At 50.7% G+C, this 22132-nt stretch overlaps 1 protein-coding gene across 2 annotated transcripts; it reads right to left on the minus strand.

Annotated features, from left to right (window-relative positions):
* Positions 1 to 1381: 1381 nt before the first annotated feature.
* Pfas (phosphoribosylformylglycinamidine synthase) lies at positions 1382 to 21698 on the minus strand. 2 transcript variants are annotated; one of them, XM_006973479.4, is made up of 28 exons: positions 21586 to 21698; positions 17694 to 17870; positions 15725 to 15860; positions 14903 to 15008; positions 14237 to 14426; positions 14012 to 14117; positions 13372 to 13512; positions 13130 to 13254; positions 12702 to 12830; positions 9765 to 9896; positions 9513 to 9641; positions 7936 to 8009; positions 7672 to 7828; positions 7317 to 7378; positions 7038 to 7199; positions 6641 to 6766; positions 6379 to 6510; positions 5912 to 6142; positions 5577 to 5757; positions 5408 to 5491; positions 5049 to 5204; positions 4735 to 4854; positions 4346 to 4491; positions 4027 to 4234; positions 3831 to 3922; positions 3634 to 3748; positions 2905 to 3228; positions 1382 to 2821 (listed from the first exon to the last, which is right to left on the minus strand). In XM_006973479.4, the coding sequence occupies exons 2-28, from the start codon at positions 17833 to 17835 to the stop codon at positions 2511 to 2513; spliced, it is 4017 nt and encodes a 1338-aa protein (XP_006973541.1). In that variant the 5' UTR covers positions 17836 to 17870; positions 21586 to 21698; the 3' UTR covers positions 1382 to 2510. The 2 variants fall into 2 exon arrangements, with proteins under 2 accessions (XP_006973541.1, XP_015847832.1); XM_015992346.3 differs by having other exon boundaries at positions 3831 to 3937.
* Between the last annotated feature and the right edge of the window lie 434 nt (positions 21699 to 22132).

The following is a 22132-nucleotide window of genomic DNA, read 5'->3' on the forward strand; positions in this document are numbered from 1 at the left end:
TGAAGGGCCACTTAGCACCTTCTATCTCTAATTTTCTTTTCTCACTCCTATCCCATTTTCTTTACAGGTGGGTAATTAAATTTTCTTTTGTTTTAGCTTTAGTTTTTTGAGACAGAGTCTCACTATGTATCCTTGGCTGGTCTGGAACTCACCATGTAAAACAGGCTGGCCTTGAACTCATAGCCTGCCTGATTGTTTCTGCATTCTGAATGCTGGGATTAAAAGTCTGGCTCACTGTGCCTGGCTGAGTAATGAATTTGTAAGGACCTGTTTTTCTGGCTTCAGACAGCTGATGGGTTCAATTTTGAGATGGGTCAAGTTAAGGGCTTTGGCTGAGAAAGTTGGACAAGAGAAAATGAGATGGTTGGGGGGAAAAGTATTTACTGATCCTGATGTCTGCTAGCCAATAGCATGATGTGGGGGAAGGGCATGGTCAGGTGCAGGCTCTGGAATGTGTGGGGGTGCAACAGATTTTGTTGACGACAGAACCCCAGATGAGGTGGACCGAGGTCACTGACACGGTCCAGGATAACAGACCATGCTTAGGCGGAAACCCAGCAGGGAAGTCTGGATAACTGAGGAATGATGATGCAAATCAGAGACAGGGCCACTTCCTAAAGTGCAGGCTGACATCACAGCCAAGCTGGATACCTCCCGGAGCCATCTCTTACCTCTGCAGCAAGCATTTAGTAAAGCTGACCTGAACTTACCTGCCCCGCCTCCCAAGTGTTGGGATTAAAGGTATGCACCACTATGGCTGGCAAAATACATATCCTAGTCCAGCATCAGAAGGGAATGTTCACATGTCCAAAACGGGTAATCTAGGGGTAGATCCCAGCATTTGGTACAAGACCAGGATTTAAAGATTACTCTCAGGCTGGAGAGATGGCTCAGCCGTTAAAGGCTAGGCTCACAACCAAAAATGTAAGATTACTCTCAGCTACATTAGTTCAAGGCCAGCCAGGACTACATAAGGGCCTCAAAAATACAAACAAAATCCTTAGAACCAACAAGGAAAAAAAACCTGACCTCCTATCTCCAACACCCCTTTTTGTGGTACTGCAGGGAAATCCAATCTGGGAATTCAAACATGCAAGGGCTCCACCACTCAGCTGGACCCACAACCTGCAACTTACCACCACCTCACTACTAGCTGAAACCCAAGTGCTCTGCCTCCCCCGAAACCCTTTAGAAATTGCAAAACGCAGGGCTGGAGAGATGGCTCAGCAGTTAAAAGCACTGACTGCTCTCCCAGAAGACCCAGGTTCAATTCCTAGCACCTACATAGCAGCTCACAACTGCTTGTGACACCCTCACTAGACATGCATGCAGGTGAAACACCAATGCGCACAAAATTAAATAAAAAATCAAGATGCCAGTGTTTTTACAGGGAAACTCTTTTAATCATGATGTAGAACTTCACAGGGGACCACCTGACTCTAGCATACAAGTGACTTCTGAATACATTTGTTGAGGGAAGGAAGCAAGGGATGATGGGAGATAGCTGTCAGCAAGAACAGCTGCTTCCTGGAAATGTGACCTGTGACCTCAGGATGATCAGAAGCAGATGTAGCTGGGTGAGCAGTGCCCTTTGCCGTCCCTTTCAAGTTGTGACCAATCATAGACAGTTGATCATTAAACTTTCCTTTGTTAACTAGAAAATGCCTCAAGTACCTTTCTTAGTTTTTATGAGAATTCAGACACATAAATTACCCAGCACCTACTCAGCTTGGTAGTATAGGCTAAGGAGCTATTATTTCAATTCCATTAAGACTATGGACTCCATTGGGGCATGACCAGTGAGTGGCACCATCACTGATCAAGGAACAAGACAGAATGAATGACAAGAGGTAGTATCCCAGTAGGATGGAAGAAGCCAACTACTTAGATGACGCAACCATCAGGAATGTGATCCGAGGCAGGCATAGGTCAACCTTAAGCATGGCCAGAAGCAACAATTCCTCACAACTAGCAGAGCATATCCGAAAAGGAATCCAGAAATCTGCTCTTTTTAGATTAAAGCAATGAGCCTGGTATGGGCTGGTACATTACTCAAGACCCCAAACCAGTGCCAAGCACAGTGGCACTCACCTGAGAGGCTGAAGCTAGAGAATCAAGTTCAGGGTCAGCCTGAGCTACAGACTGAAAGCCTGTCTTAAAAAGGCAAAGAGAGAAAGGGACATAAACCCTTGTTCAGAGCTCAGATGGAGAATGGGAGGCAGCATGGTGATCACCACCGGGGAGGAGGCCCCAGCAGAACTGCCCTGTGCAGTCGGCTGTCCTTGGAGCCAGGGCCGCCCGCTGGAGGCTCCTGTGAAACTCCAGGACTGTGAGGAACAGCTCCTGCAAGGGCAAGGCGAACACAAGCAATGCAGCTGAGATGTCCCTAGCATTTGGTCTTGTTTGTCCAAGATGCTTCTGGAAATCTCGTGGGGACGCTCCTGAAGGCAATGGGGAAAGAGGGCAGCGACTCAAAGGCTGAGCTGTGGGCCGGGGGGCCATGCAGCTCATCAGCAGCGGCCCTCCTGGGTCCAGTTCCAGGCGTTGACGAAGAGCTGCCGCCAGGGGGAGGTAGCGAGGGTATCAAAGGGAGGGGGGCGCCACGCCCACTGCCAGGGTCTCACAGCCCGCTCAGGGTGCGGCATGAGGGCCAGATGGCGACCATCTCGGGAGCAGATGCCGGCTATGCCCCCTGGAGATCCATTGGGGTTCATGGGGTACTGTTCTGTGGGGTTCCCATCATCATCTGCCCAGTGCAGAGAAACCAAGCCCCTGGCCTTGATCTTGGCTTGGAGTTCAGGAGAAGAAAATGCCATGTAACCTGGAAGCAAAGGACAAAGGCAAGTGAGAGCCAAGCCTCTTCAGGCCCAGCCGGCACCCCCGCCCCGCCTTCCCCAGCCTGACCTTCCCCATGAGCACTCCACACAGGCAGCACGGAGCCTTCCATCCCTCGAAGCATCAGGGCCGGCCCGGGCTCCACTCGCACGGTGGCCCACCGGGACTCAAACCGCCCAGACAGATTGTGACGGAGCAGGAGGCCTGGCTGTGTTGGTGGGGAGCCGTGGCCTGACTCCTCTTGCTCTTCAGTGGGGTCACCACCCACCCAACCCAGGAGAGCCAGCAGCTGACAGCCGTTACACACTCCCAGGCTGAAGGTGTCTGGTCGCCTGCGGAATCGTCCCAGCTCTTCCCTGGCCCGTGGATTAAAGGTCACTGCAGCGGCCCAACCTAGGCAGAACAATTAAGTCAAAGTGAGCTGTAAACAGCCTGGGCAGCCTGGGCTTCATGAAACTCTAGCTCACTTAAAAAAAATAATTCCCCCACACACAGAGTCTGAACTTTTGGCCTCTCTCGCGGCTGTGGTGAGCCATCATCCCACAGGACAGGCCAATCTGATCAAGTTGAAGAGCAGCTAACCATTCAATGAGGCACATGCCCTCCCTCGGGGCTTGTACAGCCCCGGAAGCCAGCCGCCCCGTTTCAGGTGTCCCTAGTCCTGCTGGCCTCTGGTCCTGAACCAGAGCACTCGGCCTAGCTCTGTGGGGGGTGACAAGCAGCCCCAGCCCAGGCAGAAGGAGCCAGACATCTTTTCAAGGATGTGGAAAGGGAGCATGCAGTCTTCTTCATACCGACCTTTGGCAGAGCCCAGAACATCGGCATAGCTGAAGCCTCCCACAAAGGCCACACCGCGGAACGTGTCCAATCCGATGGCCCCAGAGCAGAGATCCTGCATGGTCACGTCCCACACCTAAGGGGACAAGGAGGAAACTGGCAGAGGGTAGAGCCAAGACTAGATCAAGATCCCCAGCTCTGCTAGCCCCTGTGCTTACCTCAAAACCAGCCAAGTGAAAGGCATCAGCCATCTCTCGGTCTCCATTACTGCCCTCTTCTCTCAAGATGGCGACTCGGGGGATGGGACCACCTGGAGGATGTGTCTCTGAGCAGATGGTTACCTACCCACTCCAAACCCCCAGACCCCTTCCCCTGAGCAGGTCCAAGCACCCAAGCCTGTGCACACTCCCTTACCAGGCTGACAAGGCACAGAGGCCGTGGGAAAGGTGGGTGGCAGGCAGTAGCTGGGTCCCGCACGCTCCTTTAGACCCTGCCTCTCTTCTGCCACACAGCGTGGCTCTGCCTGCAGCAGCTCCAGCTGGAAACTCGTTTCTTCCCAGAGGTCTCTCAACTGCCCAACTGGCTCCTCTACAACTACAGTCCCATTCACTGACACTCGGACCTGGGGAAGGGAGACCAATGAAGGCCAGGAGGAAGTGTGGCCCCATCCTGGTTTCAGAGTGGGCTTTCTTACAGGCTCACATTAACACTACACCCTCCTTGGCTTCCTCACCATGGCCTGGGGCCCAGCCTCGCCTGTGCGGCCCAGTTCCAGACAGTGCAGGCCAGCACCCTGGTACCGCTGCAATACTCCGGCGACATCCGCCTCCTGTACCTCCACCACCAGGCCCGGCTCCTCCGCAAACAGCACAGGCAGTGCTGGAAGGGAAATGGGGTGCAGTCAGGATGATAGGACACTGCCAGGACTCAGGGGGGATGCCATCTGGAAGGGGGGCACATGGCAGCCGCACCGGAACTACGAGAGGTCTTAGGACACAGTTCAGAACAAGAAGACAGCTAAGACCCAGGAGAAAGGGTCAGAGACACCCCACTGTTGACACCACAGGGTCTACCGATAAAGAAGGCGGCCCAGGTCTGAGGCGAGAGCCCCGAGCTCCTCACCATGGATCCCAGGGGCAGGCACATCCACGTCTATGCCACAATTCCCAGCAAAGGCCATCTCTAGCAGGCAGGTGACAAGCCCTCCATCACTGACATCATGGCCTGAGCAAAGAAGGCGGTCTGGAGGAAGGAAGAAGAAAAGTTCAGCCACCTCAGGCCAAGCCTCAGAGCCTCACAGCCTCCGGAGAGCCAGTGAGTGTGAGAAGGCAGGCAGGCACTCTTAAGAGGAGAGGCTGAACTCTAGGCACGCCATGCTCACTTGTTCAGGAGGCCAGCGCCTGCCACAGGTCTGCTACCAACACCAGGCCACTCACCTTTCAGCAGCCCCTGGGTGATACGGAAGGCACGCACGAGGTTCTCGGGAAGGTCCAGGTCAGGAGGGTGCTCCCCAAGCTGGGAGAAACACTGGGCCAGGGCCGTGCCTCCCAGCCGGTGCTGCCCGGGGCTCAGGGGCACATAGAGCAGATGACCTAAGGAAAGGGGAGAGCAGCTGAGACCCTGCCTCAGCACCCCAGCACTGCCGCTCACAGTACACAGAGACACCCCAACTGCCAATCCTAGAAAGTCAACACTGCTCAGGGCTGAGATGAGGGGTACCAGGACTCATGAAACAGACCCCAAACCAAGGACCAAGCTCAGAATACACCCAAGATCAAGGAAGATGAAGCCATACCTCTCCCTGCAGGATGTTTGAGGTCAGGGGTCACAGTGGCTGTGATGTCTGGACAGACAGCATACGCTGAAATGACCAGCGACCCTACCAAAAAGGAGGAATACAACTAAGTAAGGTCCCAGCCCAGCCCACAGGACCTCCTTCCTTCTCCCTAGAGCCACGTCCTTACCAGGAGCCCGCACGGTCTCAGTGCCAACCCGGGCAGCCATGCTGAGGGAATCCTTGCCACCGTCTACCGCCACACCCAGTGCTGCCATCACTGCCACCATAGCCTCACAGGCATCAGCCAGAGCTGCACCCTCCCCTGGGAGCTTGGCCGCCCACATCCAGTTCCCACTGCACTTCACATCCTGGGCACAGCAGGGACACGGACATGGCGTTAGAGAGATGCAGAGGGCCGAGGGCCTGGGAGTCCACGCACAGAAACTAACGGGCAGAGGGAGAGTGGCTGAGAGAGGCAGAGGCCTGGAACCCCAGGACAAAAGCTATGTATGGGGGGCTCACCCGGAGGTCAGTGACCAGAGCAAACACCAGGTTGGTGAGGGCTTCAGACACAGCTAGCCTGGCAGCCACCTTGGGGTCCAGCAGGCTCTTGACTGGCTGCTCGCCCAGAGCTGTGGCGGCCCCTACAAGCTCCTGGTGGCTCAGTGCCACAACAGCCACATCAGCCAGAGGCGTCTGCAGGGGCCCGACACACTGCTGTTGGGCCACGAGGCCACCCACCGAGCGATCCACCTATGGAACCAGATGCATGAGGAGAGAGAGGCCGGGGTCAAAGAGGGCCGGCTACGGGGGCCGGCTATGCCCTGACCGCAAGCAGAGCACACCGAAGGTGGGGACAGGGACAACAGGCCACTGAGGACGCCACGCTCCCCAACCCCTTCATTCCCAGAGCCGAGGAAACCCCAAGGGGGAGGAGGGCCAGGCTGTGAGACAGGGACAGCGCAGAAGGCCAAGTGTGCTACACGGACCTTGTTGGTGAGGTAGCGCTTGCTGGCCACCGCGGGCAGCCTTAGAACTCGTTCCAGAGCCTGGCGCACGCTCAGCCCGGGGGGTAAGACCAGAGGCTGAAGCACGGGGGGTTCCCTCTGGAGGAAGAACTCCTGCGGTGAAGAACGGTCCCATGTAAGCACCTGAGAAGGGCTGGGCACACAGGTGACAAACACGGGCATGGGACAGCTACTGTGACAGGACAGTCACGGGAAAACACACCCCCTCCCCCGGCCCACCTACCTTCTGCGGCATCTTTCCCAGAACCCATTCAAGCTCCAGGTCCACAGGGGTTGGAGGAGGTGTCAGGGAGACATCTCCCTGGCCACTTTTTCCCACAGGACACGCACGATCATCCACTAGCATGATCTGTGGACCCCAGGGACAGCCCCCAAAGAAAATGAGACCTTGAACACCAGCAGAGAAAGTGCCTAGAGAGCAGGAAACAATGTTCCCATGCTGTTTGGTTTCCTTGAGTCCCCCTCTCTCCCGACCCCGACTCTGCCCCCCACTCCTCTTACGCCCACTTTCCATTCAATCTCATTTTGCTCCCTCAACATTTCTTCCCCAAGCCCATGTGCCCAGGCAGCTCGCTCCAGCCTGCCTAGAGCGCCTGCTCCTGATCACTGGGCCGACTCACTCTCTTGTCTCCAGTCACTGTGCCCACAAAAGAAACTGGGCAGCGCTCCCGGGCACTGACTCGACTCAGGAAGTCCCGGTCGGAGGGCCTCAGCAAAAGTGCATTTGACTCCTGGTACTCGGCCCCCCAGATTTCCAGTGCGTTCAAGGTCGGGTCACCCAGCTGCACAGACATGGCAGGGAAGAAAAGAAGGGTCAGTGGGCATCGCCTTGCCTCACCGTATTGCTAGAAATGGGGCGGAGAGGACAGCCAAGCTCCAGGGGGAGACCTATGCAGCACCTGGAAGCGGCTGGTATAAATGACGGCTCCTGCTGGGTCACTCAGCTCCTTTAGGACATTGCCTGGGGAGAGAACGGCGGGAAGAGACGGCAACCTGGTCATGGTCAGCCCCAGGAGAACAGAGGGGGTTCCTGGTCTCCAGAGTAGCCCTCATTCTGTATGTCCCTGAGGAGCTGCTGCTACACACTTACTGTCTACCCTGCCTTGGCAGCAGCAGGCTCTAACCCTCCACCCCGGAGCCTGGCCAGCATGTCGAGGGCATGGAGAAGGTGCTGCAGAGCTTGGTGATTGGCCACAATCCTCCTCACTGCTTCTCCCTAACCCAAATCCGACTTGTTCTGACCCCGTCCCTCACCATTGCCACCGGCACCCTGGTCATGGAGGCTGCAGATGGGGTTTCTTCCCGGGGCTTCCACACAAGCCCGGATCACACGATTCATCTTCTGCTCCATTTCTGGATCTCCCCTCTGCACAGCTCCGAAGTCCAGGTCACTGGTGTTGTCGCCTTGAACCTGAGGAAGCACAGGGTACAGCTCAGCTCAGAGAGGCTTGGGAGCCCCACCCACACCCACAAGGGGCCCAGGGCCATCAAAGCTGGCCTGCAACTGTTCTCACTCACCTGCACAGATGAAGCAGCTCCACCCCCAACTCCGATCCTGTAGACAGGACCCCCAACCTTTACAACCTCCATGCCTGCAAGGGAGGAAGTGTGAACCAGAACCCGGGGAGGCTACACAGGAGGCCATAAAAGCAAGACAATATGAGTCCAGAAGAATCTGATGTGAAGGGAGCAGGACCACAATGATCCACTAGGCAGAGGGCAGAGCAACCACACAACTATGGAAGACAATGCGACAATAATAAAAATGACGGAGACGCAGAGTTAGGAGAGGGCTCCGTGCTTACTCTTGCAGAAGACCTGAATTCAGTTCTCAGCACCCACAGAGCAACTCACAACTGCTTCTCACTCCAGTTCCAGAGGATCTCATACCCTCCTCTGGCCTTGGTAGGCACTGTACACTCATAGTGCATTTACATACATGCCACAAAACGGTCAGATGCATAAAGTAAAACTAAGTTTTTATAAATTTACCAACACACTTACTCTCTAACAGGGAAAGACACGTCAAGGAATTTAGCCTAGTTTTATTCACAGGTACAAAGTCATCTACATACAAGAGTAATTATTTGTTTTGGCAAATACAGGAAACAATACAAGGCCTTTATACATAGACTGCAAGGCAATACTGTTGGGGTAACAATATTCCCCATAACTTATCTGTAGATTCAACACAGGACCTATCAAAGTCTTTGCTGACTTTCTCACAAATTGATAACTTGATTCTATTTATTTATTTCTTTATTTATTTTTGGTTTTTCGGAACAGGGTTTCTCTGTGTAGCTTTGCACCTTTCCTGGATCTCGCTCTGTAGACCAGGCTGGCCTCAACTCACAGAGATCCGCTTGGCTCTGCCTCCCGAGTGCTGGCATTAAGGGTGTGCGCACCACCGCCCAGCTCATAACTTGATTCTAAAGTTCATAAGAAAATATAAAGCCTGGGGCTGGAGAAATGGCTCAGAGGTTAAGAGCACTGGCTGTTCTTCCAGAGGTCCCGAGTTCAATCCCCAGCACCCACATGATTGAATGTAAGCCCTAAGCATGCCAGGCGAGAGCCACACCACTGAGCTATCTATATCCCCAGTCTCTGGCAACTGACTTCTGAATAGAATATGAAGACAATTCAACCAAGAAGAATTATCTAAAGCCAACTGGATCACCACACATAAAAGAGTGAAGCTGGATGCCAACTTCATACAACATATAAAAATGAACTCCAAATGTTATCTGAAGGGCTGTCAAGATGGCTTATCACACAATATTCTTCCAGAGGACCTGATTTGGTACTTAGCAGCTCATAACCACCTGTAACTCTAGCTTCAAGGGATTCAGTGGCCTCTCCTGACTTCCAAGAGTACCCACATGCATGTTGCACACATATACATACATATTAATGTTTTAAAAATTAAGATACTGAATGAATGTCGGGCGGTGGTGGTGCACACCTTTAATCCCAGCACTCAGGAAGCAGAGCCAAGCATATGGAGAAGAGGTGGGAGGCAGCAGAGCAGAAACCACCCCTGTATGTCTTCCCTGTCCCCTCCCTGTGGCTAGTTAGAGGCAGAGAAGGAATCTTACCTGGCTCTGGGGCTTCTTTGCCCACATGCTTGGCTTCCATGGACCCAATGCCCCCACTAAACATGATGGGCTTGATCCACTCACGCCGCTGACCACCTGGAAGCTGCAAACCCAAAGATCGGGCAAATCCTAGTGTGGAAGCGAAAGGAGGTTAAGTCCCACAGCACTTGCAGCCCCACAGTCCCGGGGTCACAGCACACCCACAAGCTGCTTTGGAGTGCGTTATTCTTTCTTATACACCCCAAGGCTCACCAGCCAGCACGGGTTCTCCAAACTTGTTGCCATAGTCAGATGCTCCATTACTGGCCTCAATAGCAACTTCTAAAGGCTTGGCAAAGTTCCCAGGATACTGGAAGCTTGGATCCTCCCAGGGCAGATTATAACCTGAGAGGGAAAGATAAGGGTCAATAGACTATAAAGATGAGCTAGAGAGGCAGCTCAGTAATTCAGCATGTGCACAGCATGTACAAGCCCTGGGTTTGGTCCCCAGCACGGAAGAAAAGGAAGTGGAAAGCGACTCTAGGCACTAAAGCTGCCCACGTAGTTAGAATGTGGAGGTGGAAAGCACACAGTTAACAATGGCCTGCTTCCCATCCCCAACACTAGCCTTTCCCTGTCTCATGATACTTTCATTTATTTGTTACTTTTTTTGTTTTGTTTTTTGAAACAGGGTCTTGTTTTGCGGCCTTCCTGGCCTGGAACTCAGAGATACCCCTGCCTCTGCCTCTTGAGTGCTGGGATTAAAGCCTTATACAACTGGGTAGAGCATATTTATGGTACCTGTGGGGTTCTTTGGTTTTGGTTGTGGTTTTTTAGACAGGGTTTCTTTGTGTAGCCTTGATTTTCCTGGAACTCACTCTGTAGACCAGGATGGCCTCAGACTCAGAGATCAGCCTACCTCTGCTTCCTGGGTGCTGGGATTAAAGGTGTGCACCAATACCACCTTTTTATGCTTTTTTATCCTTTAGTAATGCTAGTTATCCATCAGAGGCTTGAACAAGCTAAGTAAGAACTACCCCTCTGCCACACCCCAGCCCCAGGATCAGACCACTTAAGCTCCCCCACCCCCACAAAAAGTCTGTGTCTGTGTGGGTGCACATGTTAGCACATGTACCCACGGACACCAGAAGAGGATGTTGAGTCCCATGGAGCTAGAATTACCTGAATTAAGTACTGGGACTTAACTCAGGTCCTCTCCAAGAAAAGGCAACCAATTCCTTTTATCCCAGCACTTGAGAGGCAGAAGCAGGGTGATCTTGGTGAGATCTAGGCTATATAGTTCAACTGTATCAAATAATAAAAATAAGAGTAGTCTCTCCCCCTTCTTAAAAAATTTTATGTTTGTTTATGTACATGTATGTTTATGTGCACATGCAAGTGCAGGTACCCAGAGTCCAGAGGGCATCAGATCCCCCTGGCGCTGTAGTTACAGACAGTTGCCAGCCACCACCATGGGTTCTGGAAACCAACCTTGGTGCTTTGCGTAAGCAGTAGGTACTTTTAATTGCCAAGCTATCCCTCTAAGATCCTTTTTTTTGTTTCTTGCTTTTCAAAACAGGGTTTTTCTGGTAGCCCTGGCTATCTTGGAACTCACTCTGTAGATCAGGCTGTCCTCGAACTCGAGATCCACCTGCCTCTGCCTCTCTCTGTTGGGGAATGTTATTTTAAGGTGTGTTACTTCTGTTTATGTTACATTTGTTTAACTCGGTGAAGCTGTGTTACTGTGCCTGTCTAAAACACCTGATGATCTAATAAAGAACTGAATGGCCAATAGCAAGGCAGGAGAAAGGAAAGGTGGGGCTGGCAGGCAGAGAGAAAAAATAGAAGTCTGGGAGAAAGGGGAGAAGAAAAAAGATGGAGGAGCAAGAGAGATCTAGCAGCAAGAGGAGGAGGAGGACGCCAGGGGCCTGCCACCCAGCTACACAGCGAGCCACGAAGTAAGAGTAAAATTTACAGAAGTAAGAGAACGGGAAAAGCCCAGAGGCAAAAGGTAATCGGGATAATTTAAGTTAAGGAAAGCTGGCTAGAAACTAAGCCAAGCTAAGGCCGGGTGTTTATAGTAAGAATAAGCCTCCGTGTGTGATTTATTTGAGAGCTGGGTAGCAGCCCCCCAAAAAAGAGTAAAAAACAAAAACAACATCTCCCAAGTGCTGGGATTAAAGGAGTGCACCGCCACTCAGCGCCCCTCTTTTTTAAACAAGACTTTTATCGTTTTATAAAATGATGTGTATATGTGTGGGTACCTGCAGAGGCCACAAGTACTGCATCCCCACCTGAGCTAGAGCTACACAGGCAGCTGTGAACCAACCAACCAACACGGGTGCAGGGAACCAAACTCAAGTCCCGAAACAGTAGCACACTTAATCACTGAGCCATCTCTCCAGGCCCTGTTGTATGAGTTTTTCGGATATGGAAACATTCCATCCCCCAGAACAGATCTTTAAAAAGGTAAAAAACTCAAAATAGCTTCAGGAAGTCCCTGAAACTGACCAGCCACTAGATCCCTCCCTGCCAGAGTAAGCAATGAAAGCTGAGGTTCTCTCAGACTGAGTTAGGCTGGAAAGACTCTGAGGCCAGCCCAGCTGCCGGAAGAGGTGGAGACCAGAGCCACGTGGAAAGGAGGACACTCTCCAACCTGCTGAGCTGCCTGCAGGCTGTGCAGTGTGTCCAGGTCACCCATGTCACCCGTGCTGGGGTGAGTCTTGGGGATGCACCTGTCTTGGAATCATTTCTACTCCTGTAAGTGACCCCTGAATCATACTCATATTAAGTAATGCCAATAAAACTCATTGCTTCACCAAGATGGACTGTGGTGGAATCCGTATTTCGGTCTCTTGTGGGTGAGTCCACGTGTATGTTGCATTATCCCAGGAAAAGTTTTCTTCCCACAACAGCCCCTCAGTCTCTTAAGGTTCTCTAAGAAACTGGATTTAGTAGACAAGTATTGATCATAAGATAACCCGGTCTCGTGTTTCCTAAGTGAATGCTGGTTTCTAAAGAAAACTGTAGGTCTCCAAAGTCAGTCTGGCAATCTCCAAATCCCTCAGTTTGTACTGCTCATGTTCATGGTCAGCAAACACTGACTACTGTGAAGCTCCCCCTCACACCTAGCTGACTTTAGACCTAAGAGACGAAGTGTTTGTGCCGCCAGGACAGAGGGAAGGTGGTTAGAGGAGAAAAAGATAGAACCTGGGATGTGCAGGTTTCCAAAGCAATAGCCAGCAGTGCCAGCTACCACATGGGCCCCACGACCCGTGCACTGGACATCTCGGATGCGGCCACCGGTGCCTGTGGTTGCTCCGCTGAAGGGGGCCACTCCTGCAGAGAAAGCAAAGGAGATATGGGTGACATCCATAAAAACATCCCTAGCTGGGGGTGCTGCATGCCTTTAGTCCCAGCACCCTAGAAGCAGGCAGGTAGAGTTCTGTGAGTTCGAGGTCAGCCTGGTCTACAAAGCGAGTTCCAGCCAGGGCTGTAAACACACAGACACCCACACACCTCTAATGCCCCCCCCAATTCCCTCCATGGAAATAAGAACAACTTAGGCTCAGCCTCAAGGCCTGGGACCTTTGCACCCCCCACTCTATATTTACCTGTCTACACGGGACCCAACTCACCTGTGGGGAAGTTATGTGTCTCTGCTGTGAAGACAACATGTCGAAGGCCCTGTTTTTGCCGGAGGCAGCTTGGCTGTGCAGGGTCCTCAGGCTGCAGGAAGCAGACTTCCTTCCCCTGGATCGCACTATGGACATAAGCCATGCTCCACTCTGCTGTTTCCCCGAGAGCCATGCCAACCCAACCAGGGTCCAAGGCTTCCCTCCCTCCAACCCAGACCCCGTCAGCCCAGGGCACGGCCAACCTGCTGTTGTCACAGAACTTGAGGACATTGTTAGGGTTGGAGGACGCCTGAGTGCTCATGATGGATTCAAACAGGGAATGTCCTAGCTTCTTCCCGTCCACATGGAGCTGGCCCTTGAAGAACCAATGTCGGCTGTGCTCACTGTGGGAGTGACAGGGGGGAAGGAGAGAGAACGGGTCACTCTTTAGTGCTGCACCCCCTCGACAGCATCACACAGCAGTCACAGCCAATCCACCCTTAGGAGATGTCAAAGTACATTCCAGAAAATCATTACGTACTCTGCCACTGTGGCTTGTCAAGAACCAAAGATAAAACCCCGATTTAAAAGTAGACTCCTGGCGGTGGTGGTGCCCGCCTTTAATCCCAGCACTCGGGAGGCAGAGCCAGGTGGATCTCTGTGAGTTCGAGGCCAGCCTGGTCTACAGAGCGAGATCCAGGACAGGCACCCAAACTACACAGAGAAACCCTGTCTCAACATCCCTCCACACCCCCACCTCCCGCCAAAAACAAGCAGACTCCTAGAAGGGTAAGGAGGCCGGACCCTGAAGGGATGCAGAGAGCCCAGAAGATGCATTCTTGTGGCATTCCCTTCCAACTCCAAGGGCTAAGACAGCAGACAAAGAAAGGCATTCCTCCTCACCTATTGGACTGAGCCAAGTCAAAGGCCTCCACTGTACTCGGGTTCCGCTGCAGTTCTTGAAAGCGCTTAGTGTAGAAATCCAGGTCCCAGGAGTCAAGGGCCAGACCTAGGGGACAAACCCTAGAGGAGCTGACAGCATGCCTCAGGCCACCCTACTCCATGGCTCAGTAGTCCTGCTGACCCATGCCAGGCCCTTCCCTTCATCTCCCATGGACACCTGCTCACCTAGCTCCTGGTTGGCCTTCTCCAGAGCAAGCCGACCCTCAGCTAATATGTCGATGGTGCCATTAAGTGGGGCTGGGATGCTTTTAGGGGAGAAGCTCTGGATGGGGTCAGGGTACTGCTGCTCTGTCATCCGGTCGTGCAAGGCAGCCAGAGAAATGGCCTCCATTTCAGCCGTAGGATGGTGGGCAAACTGGTGGGAAGATACATAAAGAAAACAATAGATGGAGTTGAAGAACAGAGACAAAGGACTCACGTCTGGACCTTCAAGTTACTCACCCCACTACCACCATACAGCACCATTTTCCCGTTCTAGTGCAGATATCAAGGCCAGGGTTTGTATATACTCAGTAAAAGCCCTACCACTGAGCTATGAGGCCCACAGGGCATCTTGATTCGGACTAAAAGAAAAAGAAAAAAACAAAAAAACAAAAAAATTCCCCATCTGGGCATGAACCTGTGCCAGGATGCATAGATCAGTCTGGGAAGCCCAGCTGGACCATCTACCCTTCAACCAGGTACCTTCAAAGCAGCAAACAACCTCCCAAGCGTACAGGGCAGGCCTAAGGCCGAGACCTCTTCCTCCCTCTGCCGTGACTTTGCTAGAGTTTAGGATCTAATCTCAGGTCCACTCACTCCCGATTTCCCACCACAGTGCCCACACCTCACCGAGAGCCGGTAGCGCCGGGTGATCTCTACCCGATCCACAGCTCTCAGCCCAGCGGCCTCACACACAGAGACAATGTTGCTGGATGTTGGAGTAGAGAAATTCAGCCTGAGGAGAGAGTCAGGAAGTTATGGTCTGAGGGCCCTAACAAGCATCATTGGGAAGGTGGATCTTGCCCAAAGATCCACCCAACACACCACTATTACCTCTTTACCACTGGCCTCCTGCCTCAGACTAGGTGCCAAGAAAAGCTGCTTTCAAAAGTTAATCAGAGGCTGGATCGATGGCTCAGTGGCTAAGAGAGTGTGCCTTGTTTTTCAGGAGGACCCAAGTTTGGTTCCTTGGACCCATGTCAGGAGGCTCATGGCTGTCTGTAACTCCAGCTCTAGGGGGATCCGATGCCTCTAGGCTCTCTGGGTATCTGCACTCAGCTGCACATACCCATACACAAGGCCAGTATGGGAAACTTAGCAAAATCATCTTTCAGAAGAAAAGGTAAAATAACCCCAACTGTTGAATGGTGCAGTGCTTACTCAGCATGCATTAAGTCCTAGGGTCAATCCCTAACAAATGGGACTGGTGAGAAAGCACCGTTCAACTTCTCTGAGTGTAAGGGGTTAATTCTAAAAGAGATTTGGGAGCTAGTTCAGTTTTCAAGACATTTGTCCACACAGGGAAAATATCTGCATGGCTTCCCGGGCAGAGAGAGGATAGAACAAAGGGAAATCTCCGAAGACTACAAGGTAAAGGAGAAAGACGGAAGTGAAGGGGAGATGTGCGTGGAATGTGGAACCGAGTTGCCCAGGAAGAAACCCACCGCATACCTGGGTCCCACCTCCAGCAACAAGTCACGGGAGCCAGGAACAAGCCAGGACTCCTGAGCAACATCATCCAGCAACAAAGGGCAGCCAAAGAGCCACTTCAACTTCTTCATCTCCTCAGGCCCTGGAGGGGCCTCAGCTGCAGAGACAGGACAAGGGCACCTCAAGATACTGCCTCATGTACCAGATCACCTCCTTTCAGAAACCAACACCTAGAACCGGGCAGTGGTGGCCCATACCTTTTCCCAGCATTTGGGAGACAGAGACAGGAAGATCTCTGTGAGTTCTAGGCCAGCCTAGTCTATATTTCAAGCTCCAGGACAGCCAGGACTACACAGAGAGAACTCCCTCAAATTAATTAATTAAGCAAAACAACCCACAATCTAACACCCCGGGCCTGAGATGGACTTAGCGGTTAAAAGGACTGGCTGCTCCTCCAGAGGACCTGGGTTGGATTATCAGCACCCACATGATGGCTTACAACTGCTGTGGAACCATCTTTTTCTACTATGAATATGTATTACTCTCATCTGCTAATAAAAAGCTGATTGGCCGATAGCTGGGCAGGAAAAGACTGAGTCTGAGAGCCAGACTAGGAGAATTCTGGGAAGAGGAAGAAGGGTGGGTGGAGTCAGGAGTCACCAGCCAGATGCAGAAGGAGCAGGAGATGAATGTGCCATGCTCATAAAGGCACCACCATGTGGCAGAGCGTAAATAAGGAATATGAGTTAATTAAATGTAAGAGCTTGTTAGTAATAAGCCTGAGCTATTGGCTGAACATTTGTAATTTATATTAAGTCTCTGAGTCAATTATTTGGGAAGTGGCTGCTGGTTATTTGGGAGCAGGTAGTAGGGATGGGAAACCTGTTTAGATAGGATGTTCCAATGTGGGGCTGAAATTTCCACATAAAACCTGACAAAGTTTAAAAAAGGATTCTAGACACACAAGAACAGAGTCAAGCACAGCTTCTTGGTAGCTGCCTTTTCTCCAGTGGGCTCTGTTTGCTGGCGGTGAGCAGAGGCCTGGCTCCTTTAAGAGACACTTCCTGACTTGGTGCTAGCAGCAAAAACGGGCAGCTCTTTAAGAGGCTCTGCCACCAAACACTTAGATGGCGTTTATGAGCAGCCAGCGGCATGTTACTGGGTGGTGGCATGGATCTAGAAACTTCCCAGAGTTAGGGTTGTAAACATGGCTCCCAGAGCTGGCAGTAAACATGCCCCTGCCATGAGACTAGACTCTCAGAGAACTGAGGGGGAGGAGCTAGCACTAGCACACCCTGATCTAAGTTACACAGCAGTTTTGCTCACACAGACAGGAAAGGTTACAGATCACAGTGAAGACAGATTCAGGTGGAAAAAAAGCGCTAAATGGGTCACAGTGTGTTTAAAAATATAGGTGGGCGCTGGACGGTGGTGGTACATGACTTTAATCCCTGCACTCGGCAGGCAGAGCCAGGTGGATCTCTGTGAGTTCGTGGCCAGCCTGGTCTACAAAGAGAGATCTAGGACAGGCACCAATACTACACAGAGAAACCCTGTCTCGAAAATAACAATAATGATAATAATTATAATAATGATAATAAATATATGTAGGCTTAGGAGAGAAAAGAAAAAGGATGAAGAAAGTCTTTAAAAAAGGAAAAGAGTAATAAGATATAATAAGCCATGTAAAGATGGAAAATACACAGTCTGGATACTATATGTTATTGTCTTTAAATTTTTTGACTGCTAATGAACAAATGAAAACTGCTGAGAGATATTTGATTACAAAAACTGCTAGATTAAAACCATCCTACATATTGTAAAAATATCAGACTTTACCAGCCCAGCACTCCAGAGGTAAGGCAATAGAATCAGGAGCATAACTCATCCTTAGCCACAGGCAGAGTTCAAGACCAGTCTGGGATACATGATACTCTGACTCAAACAACCCACCAAAAAACAAAATGTAAACCCAACATCTAGGCCCAACCTGCCCAGTGCACGTTGTAGCACAGCTCAGTCTCCACACTCTGAAGCTTTGGCAGTTTATCTTGTAGTTTTCGAAGAGCATGTCCAGAGGCTGCCCCCTCGTGGCCAGAGGGACGGACATAAAAGTGAAGGACGGGGGCCATCTCTGCAGGTGACCTTCTAGAGATGGATTAAGTTCCTAAAAAAAACAACAGTAGTTGATTTCAAGTTCTGCAGAAACCCAGACACTGGACATGGAGAAGGGGGACATCACAGGGAAATTCAGAAAAGGGTAGCAGCCCTGGGGATTTTCAATCAATCCTTCCAAATGTAGGATTTTCAGGCTGGGAAGGGATGGCTCAGCAGTACAGCACGTTCTTAACCCTGGGCTCAACCTCCAGGACATGCACATGCCAACACACATATAACAGTAGTGTGAGGGAGAGGCATACAGACACATCCTTAGGCCCTAGCAAGGTCTTAAAAATATTACTATGGCCAGGTGGTGGTGGTGGTGGTGGTGGCGGCGGCGGCGGCGGCGGTGGTGGCGCATGCCTTTATTCCTAGCACTTGGGAGGCAGAGCCAGGTGGATATCTGTGAGTTTGAGGCCAGCCTGGTCTATAGAGCGAGATCCAGGACAGGCACCCAAACTACACAGAGAAACCCTGTCTCAAAAAAACCAAACAACCAACCAAACAAACGAAGAATATTACTATGAACAAATACATCAGACAATTTCAGCTCAGTGTGGCTAACACTAAGGGTCTAAGGACACCAACCTGTTACTTCAGTTAGGAAGAACTTCCTAGGGTAAATGTTAACTGCCAGGAACTGAATGTTTTTGGTTTGTTTTTGTTTTTAAATATTTATTTATTTATTAGGTATACAGTGTTCTGCCTGTATGCCTAAAGAGGGTGCCAGGTCTCATTATAGATGGTTGTGCGCCACCTTATGGTTGCTGGGAATTGAACTCAGGACCTCTAGAAGAGGAGCCAGTGCCCTTAACTGCTGAGCCATCTCTCCAGGCCCCAGAACTGAACATTTTTATCCCTTGCCTACATTCTTATGTTCAAACCCTAATTCCCAATATGACAGTGTTTCAACAGGGGTCTTTAGGAGTATTAGGATGATGAAGGCAATACCCTAATGAATGGAATTAGTGTCCTTCTAAGAAGCTGAAGAGTTGGATCTCTACCATGCACAGACAGAAGGCCAGCAGCATGAAACCTAGAATGTGTTTCTACAAGAAAATGGAAGAACTGAATGGTATTGTAAAATAAAATAAAAGGAAAAAAAAGAAAATAAAGGAGAGAATAAAAAAAAAAAAGAAAATGGAAGAAAGCTAGTTTCCACAGATTGTCTTCTCTGACTTCAACAGTGTTTGGAGCGCTCAGGATGCAGGTTGAATACTTAGTGTGCTGGGGTGATGGGCCTGATCCCTAGCATCACAAAATGGGGGCAAAAATCTTTACAACAAAACTGAATTCTTTTACTACCCTGACAAGAACAGTATTGTGATGCTCTGTCAATCTAGAGGCCACTTAGCTGTTCTTATAAATCCCATCAGCAGCATGTGACTCATTCATTTTCTACTTCTTCAAACACTCTCCTCTGGTGGCTTCAATGACACCAATATTCTCCTGAACCTCCTCCACCTTCTGGGTGATCGTTCTAGCTCACCTGAGCTGACTCCTATTCTTTTGTTCAACTTCTAAATGTTAGGTGCCCATGGTTTTATATTTCTCTTCATTTGTGTTAAATGGCTTCCAGTTCTGTGCCTTAAAGACTACCTACTAGAACAAACCAATGAAATTGCCACCATTCAACTGTGGTTTGTTTGTTTGTTTTTGTTTTTTGAGACCGGGTTTCTCAGTGTAACAGTCCTGGCTGTCCTGGAACTCGCTTTGTAGACTAAGCTGGCCTTGAAATCACTGAGATACGCCTGCCCCTGCCTCTGCCTCTGCCTCCCAAGTGCTAGGATTAAAGGTGTCCGCCACTGCCACCACTGCTACCACTGCTACCACCACCACCAAGCTACTGTTTTCAACTAAAAATGCCAATTTGGTAGCATCCAAACTAATATTTGCCAAAATAGTCTATAACTTTTCCCAACAGTGACTCTCTTTAAAACTCCAGATTGGTATACTTAAATACCACCACATCTATATATAAGTGTGTCATAAATACAGCCAACCGAGGCTGAGGATTTAATTCAATAAAACGTTTATCCACCATGCATGAAGCCCTGCGTGGTTTGATTCCCAGGGCCACATAAACTGGGCCAAGTGGCACATACCTGTAATCCCAGCACATGGTATGTGGAGGCAAGAAGATCCTGAGCTCAAGGTTATCCTCATCTACACAGTGAGTTTGAGGTCAGCCTAGGCTATAACAGACTTATCTCTCCTCTTCCCTCTTGTGTTTTGTTTTGTTTTTGTTTTTTCCCAAGAGGAATTAACAGTTTACTGAGCTCATGGGAAGGGAGCTGGAGGGAGCTGGAAGCTTAAAGTAACTGGAATACTCCTGGCACCCCCAATCGGGAAGATCTGCTGTTCCTCTAGTCCTCCCCATCCAGGGAACACTACTACCATGCAAACAGTGCTCAGCAGAATGAGTAGGCTCAGGATTCAGTGATAAAGCACTTGGCTAGCACATGCAAGGCCTGAGGTTCAATCCTCAGAACTACAAAAAGGAAAAATGAAGCCAACCTTAACAGTCCTTTTCCCTCAGCCTCTCCACACTCCATCTGCCAACACATCTACTTCTAAATATATCTTAAATCTCTGGCCTTTTCACGTCTACTACCTCAGCAGTCCAAGTCACCTTCACTGCCTGTCTGGACTGATCAACGTATTGGTTTCTTGGTTGCTGCTGTTTGTTTTCTGAGTCAAAGTCAGGTTATTATACAGTCCCAGGCTGGCTTGGAACACACAATCTTCTTGCCACTTCCTTCAAATGCTGGGATTACAGATCCGGGTCACCATGCCCAGTTGCACTGGATTCTTGTATGGTTACACTACTACACAACCACATCCTATCTGCCATACGCTAGCAGGAAGACCATGACTTCGAGGCTGGTGAGATGGCTTAATGGATACTGCACTGCCGGGCAAGTTGATGGCACCGACACTGAATCCCACACTCAGGTGGCAGAGGAAAGTGAACCTGAGTTCCCAGGTTTATATAGTTCCAAGCCAGCCAGGGCTGTATAAAGAGACCCTGTCTCAAAAAAGTAAAACCAACCAATCAAACAAGTTGCTGAATGAATGAAATTTATCCCTACCACACGTTTCCCCCTCCTACTCAGTCTTGCTGAAAAAAAAAATTTTTTTAAACAAACGGCAACGACAAAACGGGGTTTCATTTGGCTCAGGCTGACCTCTAACTCACTGTGTAACTGAGGGTGGCCTTAATTATCCTGCTCCCCAAATTTCAGGTGCTCTTCACAACCCCCGGTTAATGAGGTCGTGGGAATCGAACCCAGGGCCCCATCCATGCTAGATAAACATTCTACGAGCTACATCTCCATCCCTCTGGAGTTACTTTATTAAGATTCTGTCTACCATTCCCAGCGAAATATAAGCTCCGGGAATAACGGTACAGGGTTTTATTTCGGGGCTATATTCCCAAGGACCAGTGTCCTGATGGCCACATTTGGTGATGAATGAATGAATGACTAAATGAGTGAACGGGGCCGTGACGGGAGGCTGTTTCAATCCTGCCGTCCAACCACACCGAGGGTCCGTACAACACGCGCTCCAGCGGGCGGATGCTCTAGCTCAGGCACGCGGGCCCAGGAGGACCCAGCCCGGCCTGGCGGGGACACCGACGCAGCCTGGATCGGGCCTGAGTGTGGGAGCCATGGAGCTGCACCAACGAGCAACCCGGGGAAGCGCGCGCGAGTTCTACTCACGTGAGGCCGTCCACGCAGCGCCACAACTCCACGAATCTTGGCGCGCTGCTACGTCATCGACGAGCGCCACCGCCGAAGACCGGACCTGCGCCGGACTGAGTGGCCACGCCCCCGCTGTGGGCGGTGCCGCCCCCCCCTCCTGTGGGCCGGGCCTTTCCCGGGTTCTTTATAACTCAGGTTTCTTGACTACCAGCCCTGCGGAGGCAAAGACAGAGGCAGGAGGGTCGCTTTGAGTTGGAGACTAGCCTGGCCTACGTAGCGAGTTCCAGGCCAGCCAGAGCTGCATAGTGAGACCCTATCTCAAAAAAAAACTCGAAAGAAGAAAACTTGAAATAACACTTATGAAAGCACATTCATTCAATTCCTCATCTCCGACTTCCTTGTCCCCTTCAATTATGACAAATACTTTGAACTCAGGAATCTGAATGAGAAGTTTTGTTGTTGTTTTTCGAGACCGAGTTTCTCTGTGTAGTTTTGGTTCCTGTCCTGGATCTCGCTCTGTAGCCCAGGCTGGCCTTGAGATCACAGAGATCCGCCTGGCTCTGCC

The sequence above is a fragment of the Peromyscus maniculatus genome, chromosome 8 (genome assembly GCF_049852395.1).
Source record: "Peromyscus maniculatus bairdii isolate BWxNUB_F1_BW_parent chromosome 8, HU_Pman_BW_mat_3.1, whole genome shotgun sequence".
NCBI classification, from domain to species: Eukaryota; Metazoa; Chordata; class Mammalia; order Rodentia; family Cricetidae; genus Peromyscus; species Peromyscus maniculatus.